We start from the raw sequence: 13,313 nt of genomic DNA on the forward strand, positions 1-13,313 counted from the left end.
GCCCAGGTTAAACTGTATTACGACTTCTGTGGCTATCTACCAGCGATCATGTTTAATATGAAAGACTACACACACATGTATCCCTTATAAAAATGGTATTCTGCAGCACCCATCCAGATAAGATGTGACTGTTAACTCGTTTTGCAAAGATAGCAGCAGAAATGTCATTGCTGCATGTGCAGGGATATTTAGACTTTAAAATGCTGCTTGGTCATTAATGTTGGTCTCGGCAAACAATATTAGGAATCCTCTATTCAAACATAATATTCAGTGTCCATCGACATGAAAATAACAAAAAAGTTCATGCTGGACTCAAACCCGAGTCCCAACAGCAAAAATCACTCGAGCCCTGCGCGTTATGAGTGCGCCACGGATTAACACGACGTATTAGACCACCACAGCTGATTTTGTTACATTAACATTGTTAAAAAGTTCCAGAAAAATGCAAGCCCACATTATGTTGTGATAAGTGTTAATTTTACATAATTATACATGTGTTCTAGTGCACACATAAAGTTCCAATATGCAAATCAGGCCATGTGTTTCGTTATATATATAATTGCCATGCAACATTATGCTATACAATACAATATTTAGCCTCACAATATAGACATTTTTAAACGCTAACTTTCTAAATAGGCCCCCATTTCCTGTTGCTATGTCTGCTAATGCAGTAGCTGATAGGATGTAAATCTGGACCAAAGCTGTTGCGCTAGAAACAGAATGCAATTTAAAAAAAGGTTTATATTCTAGCAATACTGGCTGTCTTTTCTGTCTTGCGACAGACTCACCAAAATAAAATACTTAACAGCATAGGCATCACGTCCCCCATTTTAAAGTCTAAATATCCCTGCACATGCAGCAATGACATTTCTGCTGCTATCTTTGCAAAACGAGTTAACAGTCACATCTTATCTGGATGGGTGCTGCAGAATACCGTTTTTATAAGGGATACATGTGTGTGTAGTCTTTCATATTAAACATGATCGCTGGTAGATAGCCACAGAAGTCGTAACCCAGTTTAACCTGGGCGGATCACAGTTCCCTGGGCGGATCACAGTTCCCTGGGCGGATCACAGTTCCCTGGGCGGATCCCAGTTCCCTGGGCGGATCCCAGTTCCCTGAGCGGATCCCAGTTCCCTGAGCGGATCCCAGTTCCCTGGGCGGATCCCAGTTCCCTGGGCGGATCCCAGTTCCCTGAGCGGATCCCAGTTCCCTGAGCGGATCCCAGTTCCCTGAGCGGATCGCAGTTCCCTGGGCGGATCCCAGTTCCCTGGGCGGATCCCAGTTCCCTGGGCGGATCCCAGTTCCCTGAGCGGATCCCAGTTCCCTGAGCGGATCCCAGTTCCCTGAGCGGATCGCAGTTCCCTGGGCGGATCCCAGTTCCCTGGGCGGATCCCAGTTCCCTGAGCGGATCCCAGTTCCCTGAGCGGATCCCAGTTCCCTGAGCGGATCGCAGTTCCCTGGGCGGATCCCAGTTCCCTGGGCGGATCCCAGTTCCCTGAGCGGATCGCAGTTCCCTGGGCGGATCGCAGTTCCCTGGGCGGATCGCAGTTCCCTGGGCGGATCGCAGTTTTCCCTGGGCGGATCCCAGTTCCCTGAGCGGATCACAGTTTACCACAGCTGAAGACTTCTTCATGCTGCTTTCAAACTGTGAGTTAACAATGTACGCTTCACTTGGATGCTGTCTGAAGGTATACACAGGTCTCAGATGGACATTAAGAACGATATTCAGTAATATCATGTCTGGCAACAATAGCTGGTTTAAATGATTTATTGGAGCTCGCAATGTTTTGAACAGACATCCCCAGTCACCTCGTTTGTCTTTTTGTAGTCCTCGCTGTACGCGTCCAGATATCGCCATCCTAACCACAACCTCACACACTGGTACTGAATGTGCATCAAAGTCTTCCTACCGAGCCAAATATAACAAAAGATGTATGTAAACGACAGAAGAAGCGATCGAAATGTGTATTTCAGTCGAAGGCCACGCCCCCGACACATCTGCCCATAAACCAGTTGATCTAAAAAAACAGTTAATCTTGCACACCGGCACACCGTCCTCGTCCGATCCACCACTCGCACTCCATCATTATTGTAGTCCACAGGGAACCCGAAATGTTCCCACACAGCTGATTTAAAAGAAACAGGTGGGTCTTCTAGCTCCTGTGTGTTATCTGAACTCGCAATAGAGAACCGCAGTGACGCGTCCTAAAACCCGGAAGTGAACTACTTCCGGTTCCTTCGACAAAAACCAATGCAATTTCTCCATAGGATTTTGGAAAATAGCTCGGAATAAGGTGTGTGGTTGACACACATTTAAGAGACGGATCACGTTTTGTTCAGCCGGATAATATCCACATGTCTACCCTACTTTTATAATTTTCTAATCATAAATCTAGTCGCCAGAAGCAAAATGCTAACGTTATGCTATAAACGAACTACAGCAGGGTCGCTGCTTCAACGTCACGCCAACTTAAGATCCATATTCAAACATACAGATTCTAAATGGTACAAGTTGAAGCGTTTGTTTGAACAGTTTGCAGGAGGCAGGTACTTGCTTTCAAGCAGAACAGGGCAAACAAACTTAGTGGGAGTGTTTTACGTGTTCGGTGTAATGACGTAAAACGGCCTGGACAACTTCTGTAGTCCTATTCAGCCACTTGTTAACAACCATCGTTTTTCAGACAAGTAAACTCTTCAAAAATCACCAGTGTGGTCACTGCTGATGTAGGAAGGAACCGGACGTGGTAACATGCTAACTTACTTCCGGGTTTTAGGACGCGTCACTGTGGCACTCTATACTAACTTTTCTTCTTCTTGTATTTTGTTCGTTTTGTTGTGTTTTCTTGTTCTTCTTCATTTGTTGGCAAACAGCTTTTAGGCGCAATACCGCCCCCTGGATTATATATAGTGTAGTGGATACTGCCCTGAATGACAGACTTTTTTCCCACTTGTAAAAGAAAGGCGTGACTGCATGCACCGAACCGTGACGGTACGGGGCGAATACGGATACCGTTACACCCCTAGTCATCAGTATTCAGTATCTTTCATTACGAGAACAATGATTTCGAATTCTGATGAAAAAAAAAGCAGAGATGTAGTCTTCCCCATTTTAGACAAAAAAAATGTTCTTAATGATTTGATTCATGTATCAACTAGATACAGAGAAGGGTCTACAAGGGCAAACAAACCAATTAATAATACATTTTTTGTTTGACTGGTGAGTAGACGAAGCCCGACGCCTTACTTTAGTAAAGTAGGTTTTCACTATGTTGCTGATATATGCAGTCACAGTTCAAATACACACATACACCAATAGGATAAATCATACAATACTAATTAGACGTAGAGGTGCAAGGCAAAGGGGCTGCCACTTTACGACGCCAGGGATCAGTTGGGGGTTCTGTGCCATACTCAATGACTCCACGGCAGTGCCCTGGAGGTGAACCGGCACCTATCTAGCTACCAGTCCCCATCAAGTATATATTTTTGATCTGTGCGGAGACTTGAACCGGTGACCATCTGGTCCAAAGCCAAGCCTCTATGGACTGTGCTACTGCCTGTCTCTAAATAAAAAAAGTGAAGTCAATGTAAGTAACCTAAAGTCTTCTTCCTCCACAGTTCAGGGACGACAACAAGAAGCTCCACCCCTGTCTGGTGGACTTTCAGAGCCTCCCTGAACCAGAGAGGAACTACAACCTGCAGATGTCAGGAGAGACCCTCAAGTGAGTTAACAACAGAGTTTCTTTAGATGAAGGAATTTAATCCACGATAAAATAGTTGATGCCTGTATTGTTATTACCTTATAGGACTCTCCTGGCGCTGGGTTGCCACGTTGGCATGGGTGACGAGAAAGCAGAGGAGAATCTCAAGAAGATCAAGCTGCCTAAGACGTATGGCAACAAACACATTTCTGTTTAACGTTAGGCATTATCTTTTATGTATAATTGAATATGAACTTGCATTTGTCCTCCAGCTACGTGATGACTAACGCATACAAGCCTGCCCCCCTTGACCTGAACCATGTCAAACTGACACCCAACCAGAACCAGCTCGTAGAGAAACTGGCAGAAAACGGACATAATGTTTGGGCAAGGGACCGGGTACGACAAGGATGGACCTACAGTATTGTGCAGGTATGTAATTCCAATCCTTAATACGTTTTTTTATTATTACTTTTTAGGCCAATTCATTTTGAGCAACCAAATGATGCATGTTTACAGGTATCAACCACTTTAGGCTAAGCCCTGGTGCCTTTCTAATAATGTCGTTGTTTATAAGATATACAATAAGTCACATCTTTTTTGTATTATATCAAGTCGTAATCTGTTTCACTTCTCAGGACATCATGAATAAGCGAAACCCTCGTCTGGTACCTTACAACCTTCTGGACGAGAAAACGAAGAAAACGAACCGAGACAGTGTGAACAACGCTGTCCGCACCCTCATTGGCTATGGCTACAACATTGAGCCTCCAGATCAGGAGAGCTGTGAGTGGGATCATTTCACCCAGAATATCATCCACATCTCCAAAATCTCAATGTTTCTTAATCCCTCATGCTTTCCATGCAGCGGGCCATGGCCTTGAGAACACCCGCGGGGACAAGGTACGGATCTTCAGGGCGGAGAAGTCGTACGCGATCACCCAGGGGAAGTGGTACTTTGAGTTTGAGGCGGTCACCACGGGGGAGATGAGAGTGGGCTGGGCCCGTCCCAGTGTCCGCTCTGACAACGAGCTGGGAGCTGATGAGCTGGCCTACGTTTTCAACGGAAATAAGGTCAGTCCCAAATCAATGTCAGGTCAATATGTCAGGTTTAGACTGTCGTGTAGTTAGACTTACAAATTTGCACAGATAAATGTTAGTTATTTTCAGTAAATCCACTCTTTGCCCATCAAACAAAAAAAATTGTAGAATTTTGAAGACATTTTGAGATTGTGACATCCCTTAAGATGTATGCTGGACTTGATAATAACCACATTTCAGTGATATAATGCCTTTCTTTACAATTTTTCGAGGCACTTTTTTGTGTGTCTTGACCTTTTCTTAGCAAATCTGTTACGAGTACATTACGGCCTGACATTGATGTCTCTGTTTTTTTCGAATGGAATTTGGAGGCAGTGTCCTATGGATAAATGATTGATGTAACCCTCTCCAGGCTCAACGATGGCATGTTGGCAATGATCCCTTCGGTCGCCAGTGGCTGTCGGGCGATGTCGTCGGTTGTATGATCGACCTGACTGATAATAACATCATGTTCACGCTCAACGGAGAAATGTTGATCAGTGACTCGGGCTCAGATATGGCGTTCAAAGACATCGAGATGGGTGAAGGTAAGAGCCATAGTACCTTATGTGATCAGAATAAGTAGCAGTAACGGAAAGTAGCTGGACGATTTTGGCTGATATCGCAACTACAATGTGATTTTTCGATATCAGAGTGAAGGACCATTTTGTGTGTGATCTGTACAAAACGAGTCTTTAGATGAATGTTTATATGCCGGGACTTCTCTCCACAGCTCCACAGTACCCCTTTCCAGTATTTTTAACATATTTTGCCTTTAGCAAATATTGTACTTACTGCGCATTTGATAAAACCATGATTAATTGTGCAACACTAACAGGAAAACAATATTTCTCAAAAACGTATTTGTGTTTATTCTGTATACATTTGTATGAGATATCAGCACAAATGTATAGCATTTACTATTTTAACTTTCCCTATAATTAATTCCTGTGGTTTCACTCCTCAGGTTTTATCCCAGTGTGTGCGCTGGGCCTGGGTCAGGTTGGCAGGATTAATCTCGGGCAGAATGTCAGCAGCCTGCGCTACTTTGCCATCTGTGGCCTGCAGGAAGGTTTTGAACCTTTCGCCATCAACATGAAGCGAGACATCACCATGTGGTTCAGTAAAAGTCTGCCCCAGTTCGTGCCTGTACCCCACGATCACAATCATATTGAGGTAGTAACTCAGTCACACTTTTAATGATAGAAGAAGATTGACATGTGAAAACTGATCATCTTTTTACCTTTAAACCTATTGTCTCCCAGATCTCCCGTGTGGATGGGACGGTGGACAGCGCCCCCTGTCTGAAGCTGACCCACAGGACCTTTGGCTCGCAGAACGCCAACACCGACATGATGTTCCTCAGACTCAGCATGCCGGTCCAGTTCCACGAGACCTTCAAGGTCACAGCAGGCACAACCCCTCTCACCCGGGCCCTCACCATACCTGAAGAGGAGGTGATAGTGGTGGAACCCGACTCAGAGTTTGAGGTTCTGAAGAGGTCTGCTGGCCGCAAGGAGCAGGAGGACGACAAGAAGGAGCCGTCGGTGGCGAAGGAGCTCTCCATGGAGAATGAGAAGGACTCAGTGTCGGAAAAGGGAAAGAAAAAAGGGTAAGTGTGGCAGGCTGTTTCTTTGAGAGAAGAGGAACAAGCCTGCAGAGTATTTAAGGTGGGAAGCATTCATCCAGTGGGTGTATAATGAGAACTGGATACAGCATCAAAGGGTTGGCCTCATTCATTGTTATGAGAGTTGGTCAGTGGTGCCGAAAGCAACGAGGGCCTGACTTCCAAGAACATAAATGCCATCTTCCTTATCAATGGGTCCCAGAGAGCAGGAGTCCTGCCTCTAATCTGCAGATTTGGCTTTTAGCATATTTTAACTTAAAGGGGACCTATCATGCAAAATGCACTTTTTGATGTCTTTTATACATAAATATGTGTCCCCGGTGTGTCGGGGAACTCACGCAGCGTCAGAAAATAAAACCCTTTCTCTTTTTCTCCGTACCCAAATATTTTAAAAACTGGGGTTACCTACTGTAACCCAGCTTCTATGAGTATAGGCGCAGCCCTCTAAGGCTATCGCTATTGGGTAATCCCACTGCGCATGCGCAGCACTGACAGACTTAATCCACGCCCACCTATGACGTGGGCCCCACCTACGGCCTCACTTCCGTATAAATAGGAAGTAGGCCCGACAATCTGCTCCCACACAAACAGCTTTTCTTCAGCTATTCGCGGAGCCAGTGGGGCCCGAACCTCAGAGGGCTGCGCCTATACTCATAGAAGCTGGGTTACAGTACGTAACCCCAGTTCTATATCGTATAAGGCTTCGCCCTCTAAGGCTATCGCTATTGGGTTAATGAATATTCTCCATGAGGGAATGAAGGTGAATACCTGTCGTTATAAAAAGTAGAGACCAAAGTCCCACTTGTTAAAACGATAAAAGAGGGAAAAAGGGCAGCTCTCTGAGTGCCGACAGGCAGGGGAGAGGGCACACAGTTGTGTCCCCGACATTACTCACTCTGACAGGACATTCAGTACTGAGTGTGTCAGAGAGGAATGGGAGACATCCCTCAAATAAAAACGAATAAAAGAACAGGGGGAAGACCAAGACGCAGCAGTGCAAATGTCTTCCACTGTCATTCCTCCGTGCAACGCCGTAGAGGTTGAAATTCCTCTGGTGCTGTGTGCTTTGATGTTCTCCGGGGGATCCAACCCAGAGGAGACATACGCCTGTGACACAGCCTCACACAACCAGTGTGACAGGCGTTGTGCAGACAGAGGCTGCCCTATTGAGCGCTCTCTGTAATGCACAACCAGGTGCTGGGAACTGCGCAACGTAGCTGTGCGTGCAATATAGCATGACAGCGCACGCACGGGACAGAGGAGATGAGAAGTGGTCTGAGTCTCTGTACTCCTTGTAGAAAACGTTTTGTCAGAGGGTGACTAACCACCGTGCTGACACCAAAACCTACGTGGCAAGATGAAATGGCAGCAGCATATGTTTTGAACGTGCTATAAGCCAATTCCTGTCCAGCAACAGCTGGAGGAACGACAGCACGTGAGGCAGGGGGCACGTAACGGGGTCCAGGCTTTTCCCTACACACCAACGCTGGAACGCTGTCCATTTGGCTGTGTAGGATGATCTGGTGGACGCGGCCCTTGATCCCTGAATGGTACTGACAACATCTTGAGAGAGGCCCAGCCCCTCTAAATGTTCCCGTTCAGGGGCCATGCCCACAAACGTTGGCCTAATACTGGGTGACCTGGGTGAGCTGATCGCTCCCTCCACCTGGGAGAGAGCGTCCCTGCGCCACGGAATTTCCCACGGTCTCCCTGACAGCATCCGCTGTAGGCATGGAAACCAGGACGCTCCTGTGCACTCCGGGGCTATTTTAGACCGCTGTCAGTCTCTCCTCCTGCACTCGGTCCAGGAACCGAGGGATCAGAGGAACTGGTGGGAAAGCGTATAATAACACCCTGGGCCAAGGTCTGTGTGCGAACGCGTCCACCCCCTGAGGTCCTGCGTTCTCAGGGAACCAGAGGGCACATTGCGCGTTCCCGCGTGCAGCGAACAGATCCACCTCCGCTCTCCCGAACCTGCTCCATACCTGGGAGACCAGTTCGGGGTGGAGGCTCCAGTCCTCTTGGTGAGGACCTCCTCTAGACATGAGGTCTGCCCCTCTGTTCAACTCGCCGGGAATATACACTGCTCTGATAGCAGCCGCCTGGCTGTGCTCAGCAGCTGCGCTGATCGTACACCTCCTTGGCGATTTATGTAGGCCGCCGCTGCTTTGTTGTCTGTTCGAATCAACACATGTTGATTGTACAGCAACGGGGCGAAGTGCTGGATTACTCTCCATACGGAGATTAACTCCAGCACGTTTATGTGGAGAGACATGTGAGCCGGCCACTATCCCCCCACTGCCTGTGACATGCACGTTCCTCGCCAGCCTGCGAGAGATGCGTCTGTGAACACTGCTGTGTGTGACGTCACTCTGCCCAGGGGCACCCCCACTGACAGGACGTGGAGATCTTTCCAGTAGGTTAAATCCAAACCCACGGAAGGAGGAATGTACACCATGCGTCTCTTCTGACGCACGGGGTCGATGCGCAGGCGAATAAACTACCTGTGGAGTCTCCTCATGTGAAGGAGTCCCAGGGGGATCACCACGTGACCAGTTGACATCATGCCTAACAGCTGCATAACACTGTCACCACCCTGCGAGGTGTGACGCGTCGGAGGAGAGCTGTCACTTTCTCCACTCTCTGCTGTGAGAGTCGCGCTCTCATGCGGGCTGAGTTCAATTCCACACACAGGTAAATAATACTCTGGGAGGGAAGAGGGCAGCTCTTCTTCCAGTTTATTACGAAACCCAGCTTTGACAGATGTGATACGAGCTGTATCGTCTGTTAAGCAACTTCCTCCCTGGAGCGAGCCAGCAACAGCAGGTCGTCCAGATAAAATAATACTCTCATCCCTTCTCTGTGTAGCGTCTCCACACACTTTGAAAAAGTGCGTGGAGCCAGGGAATATCTGAACAGCAGTCGATTGAACTGGTACGATATTCCCTGGAATGAAAAATGCAGGAATTTCCTGTGTTTCGGGATGATGGTTATGTGGAAGTAGGCATCCTTCAGGTCTATTGAAGTAAACCAGTCTCCCTGGTGAACATACTCCAGCACCTGTTTGATTGTCAGCATATGAAAAGGTCTTTTCATTATTGCCCTGTTGAATGCTGACAGATCGAGGATGGGTCTCATTCCCCCGGTCTTTTTCGGGATAAGAAAATAACGGGAGTAAAACCCTTGATTCTTTTCCCCTTGAGGAACCCTGGAAATTGCACTTTTTACCAGGAGTTCCTGCAGCTCTGACTGGAGCGCAAGACACTGTTCTTGGGATGACAGGAGTGTTTCCTGAATCCCATTGAACTGCGGGGGGGGGGAGGCGAATTGCAGAGAGTACCCTCTGCTGATCAGCCTGCTCATCCATCTGTCCATCAAACATATTCGCCGCCACTCTGAGCAATGCTCCGAGAGCGGGCGAACATGTTCTTGCTGTGCTGTGGTAGTCATGGTGACGAGCCATGCCAGAGCCCTTGCCGCTGTTGCTCGTGAAGCAACCCAAGGGGGGCCCCGCCCGAAAGGGCTGCAAAGGGGTCTCCACACGCTGCATCACACACCGGCCTGAGGAATGCGCGGAGGTGTGTGCAGTGCTATTCACACAGCGCGTAATAACAGCCCTAGGCTCATTACGACCGTGTGTAGTAGGCACACCTGGGACAGAGGAAAAACCGTGCTGCCTGCTAACCGACAGGTTAGAAGCATCAGGTTTAAACGTCAAGCCCTGCTGTCTAATAACCGACTGGTTGAATACAGCTGGCTTGTGCAGCGAGCCCTGCTGCCTGCTAACCGACAGGTCAGAGGTAGCCGGCTCAAACGGCGAGCCCAGTTGTCTGTTAACCGACAGGTTAAAAACAGCTGGTTTATGCAGCGAGCCCTGCTGCTTATTAACCGACAGGTTAACAGCAGCCGGCCTGACTAGTGTGGGGGAAATGTGAGAAACAGTTGCTACAGACACACTGTTGGAATTTGAAACGTTTTTATTCAAATTGCCTTCCCGCATATCCCCCCCAAAAAGTCATCTTCGGCTCTGCTTCCTCGGAGGCTCTCTCGGAGGAGCAGACCAGGAGCAGGGGTTCTTCGTTCCTCTCCGACCCTGTCTCTGTGGCAGAGGAGCGGAGACATGGGACGGTGCCCCTGCAGCCGCCGAAGGGCGATTCTGACGCCGCTGCTGATCTCGCTGCTGCCCGTGTTGCCCCCGCTGAGACTGCTGCGGGTGCTGCGGGTGCACTCAGAGCTAACCTGTACTGGAGAGCACTTGTGTTTAAAAAGCAGGAACTCACCTTGTGATAAACCCGCAAGAGAAAAAGCATTTGAGCTCCATACTGTTTCAGAAATAATCCTTGATGTGGTTTAGAACAGGATGGCGTTTTATCACAGCAGAATTGAACTTTTATCTCCGGTAGAATTCTGATCAGGCATTAGCTCCGCCTCCTCTTTTTTTTTTTCAAGCTAAGGACCCAAAATCCGAGTTTCTCTAACAGGGCTGCAAAAGAGGGGTATGAGCAGTATGAGGCATGGCTACAATGGGTGATCTGTTTGGTATTTTAAGCAAAAAACTTCACAGACATGTGTTGTATAGGTATGGCCCTACAATATATTTTTCCAATATAGCATAATAGGTCCACTTTAACAACTTGACCATAATGATTTAAAAGAAATAGCAATTAAAGTGGTTATCCTGGCAAGTTCATTTACATAAAATTAGCCTAAATTACTTCACGGACTGACGCGGATGGTTTAACTTCACCATTTGGCCACTAAGAAAATTTGCATCAACCCCCTGCACACTTTTTGGGAGCTTTATTTAACCATGTTCTAAGGACTAAACATGGGTCAAAAAGGTCTACCCATCCCCCAGCATTCAGATCTAAGTGTCCAAAGCATTTGTTTTCTTTTTTCCACATAAAGATTCTTCGCCAAGGCCAAGAAGGTTGCCATGATTCCTCTCTCTCCTGGTCCTGCCCCTCCAACAGTGCCACGTTTGGTGGAAGATGTGGTCCCGGACGACAGAGATGACCCTGAGTTCATCCTGAATACCACCACTGTAAGCTAAACTCGATACGCTACTATTCTAGGATAGGCACATGTTAAAAGTATCCCTCCAATGTCCATGGATCAGGCTATTATAGCATTTCTAGACAATCCAATATTACTGTCTTCTATGTTTTCTGTTATCTTACTTGTTTCCTTTTTTCAGTATTACTATTCTGTGAGGATCTTCGCTGGGCAGGAGCCTTCTGGTGTGTGGATTGGCTGGGTCACTCCGGACTACCACCAGTATGATCCAGGCTTTGACCTTTCCAAAGTGCGCAGTGTCACTGTTACTGTTGGAGATGACAAAGGCAACATACATGACAGGTAAGTCTTTCCCATATTTGAATATGCTATTTACAATCTTTGTTTAATATGTAATGTGATTAAGGACTGATCCTCTATGTGCACGCTAGTGGGATAAAGGACATAGATCAGTAATAAATGTATATATATATATATAAATACACTGTTCTTACACTTGTAAATAACTATTATTGTTGGGTTTCGGTTTCTACTTAAAATGATGTTCAGTAGTATTATCCTCTTTGGGTTTCCCCTTTCCTGGAGGGTGTTACTGTATATAGGTTTTTTTTGCCTGTAAATGTTCTGTAAAGGCTAATTTCCCTGTGACCCCTCAAGAGGGAGTTTTCTCTCTGACAAAAAGGTGCTGCAGCACAGGCAGTATGAGAAAAATAAAGACCTTTTTGAACATTAAAGCATAGAGACAGTACAGGCACAAAATACAAAAATGATCTGTAATAATTAGCAAAATATGCCTCTTTAAAACTACTTAAACCTCCTATCGGACTAACTAACATTAGTATTGAAGCAATAAGGAACTTGTTATTGTCTTTTATATTTTGTGGTGTCCCTCAAGGTTCTACACTCGGTCCCTTTCTTTTCTTCAGTTATATTTTCCCCATATGCCACATTTAAAAAAAATGTTCTCTCTCTTTCCATGTACTCACCACACTTAACTTTAGAGTTGAGATGAGTTTTGCTTTTTCTCTGCAGCATGAAGCACAGTAACTGTTATATGGTGTGGGGAGGGGACCTGGTCAGCAATCAGCAGACCCGCTTCAGCCAGGAGGACATGGTTGTTGGCTGCTTGGTTGATCTGGCAACCGGTCTCATGACCTTTACAGCCAATGGAAAAGAGATAAACACCTTTTACCAGGTAAGGAAAGGCTATTTGTATCTGCTTAAATGTAGTGATGTTACAGTGTGGAGCATTGAAACCAGAGGTGTTTCCTTTCAGGTGGAGCCAAACACCAAGCTGTTCCCCGCTGTCTTCGTTCAGCCATCCAACCAGAACTTGGTGCAGCTGGAGCTGGGCAAACTCAAGGTCAGAAACCACTTTTGCTTACACACTGCAGAACAATTTAACTTTTCTAAAGTTATTGTTTTTGCCTCTGATTTAACTTATTGGACTATATTGAGCAGGTCTCCCTTGAAAAAGAGATCAATGATCTCAAGGGATACACCTGGGTAAATAAAGGCTTGAAATGAAAATTGCTTTATTTATTCGTAATGCCTACATTGTCTCATATCCCTTTCACATTGAAATCATAACATCAAACTTGTGTTGGTGATTTCAATAAATGGGTCAAATCGGGTCATCCTACCCTTGACCTTTGTTAAAAGACGAGGGATCATGAATCTCTGTTGGGATAAAATAAATGTTATTGCATTCATTTTTGACATATGGAAAAGTATTTGGAAAGATAGAGAAAAATAATGGAAAAATCAAAGTGATATTTGGGAAAGGGAGAGAAAAAATGTGAATGTGAACTCTTATTTAGTAATTATTTAATGTTGAAATGTATCAGTAAAGTGTATGGAACTGCATTGCTGATTGGAGTCTG

General features: G+C 46.2%; 1 protein-coding gene across 4 annotated transcripts in view; it reads left to right on the top strand.

Annotated features, from left to right (window-relative positions):
• ryr1b (ryanodine receptor 1b (skeletal)) overlaps nt 1-13,313 on the top strand; it is a 114,359-nt gene that overhangs the window by 39,318 nt on the left and 61,728 nt on the right. For all 4 annotated transcript variants that reach the window (XM_034115847.1, XM_034115848.1, XM_034115849.1 and 1 more), the window contains 12 exons: nt 3,625-3,728; nt 3,813-3,896; nt 3,980-4,139; nt 4,346-4,493; nt 4,576-4,781; nt 5,161-5,335; nt 5,755-5,963; nt 6,053-6,399; nt 11,323-11,458; nt 11,612-11,772; nt 12,463-12,625; nt 12,707-12,793. In XM_034115847.1, the coding sequence (XP_033971738.1) occupies nt 3,625-3,728; nt 3,813-3,896; nt 3,980-4,139; nt 4,346-4,493; nt 4,576-4,781; nt 5,161-5,335; nt 5,755-5,963; nt 6,053-6,399; nt 11,323-11,458; nt 11,612-11,772; nt 12,463-12,625; nt 12,707-12,793 (1,980 nt within the window). The remainder of the gene's footprint in view (nt 1-3,624; nt 3,729-3,812; nt 3,897-3,979; nt 4,140-4,345; nt 4,494-4,575; nt 4,782-5,160; nt 5,336-5,754; nt 5,964-6,052; nt 6,400-11,322; nt 11,459-11,611; nt 11,773-12,462; nt 12,626-12,706; nt 12,794-13,313) is intronic.

This window comes from Trematomus bernacchii, unplaced genomic scaffold (assembly GCF_902827165.1).
Source record: "Trematomus bernacchii unplaced genomic scaffold, fTreBer1.1, whole genome shotgun sequence".
Lineage (NCBI taxonomy): Eukaryota > Metazoa > Chordata > Actinopteri > Perciformes > Nototheniidae > Trematomus > Trematomus bernacchii.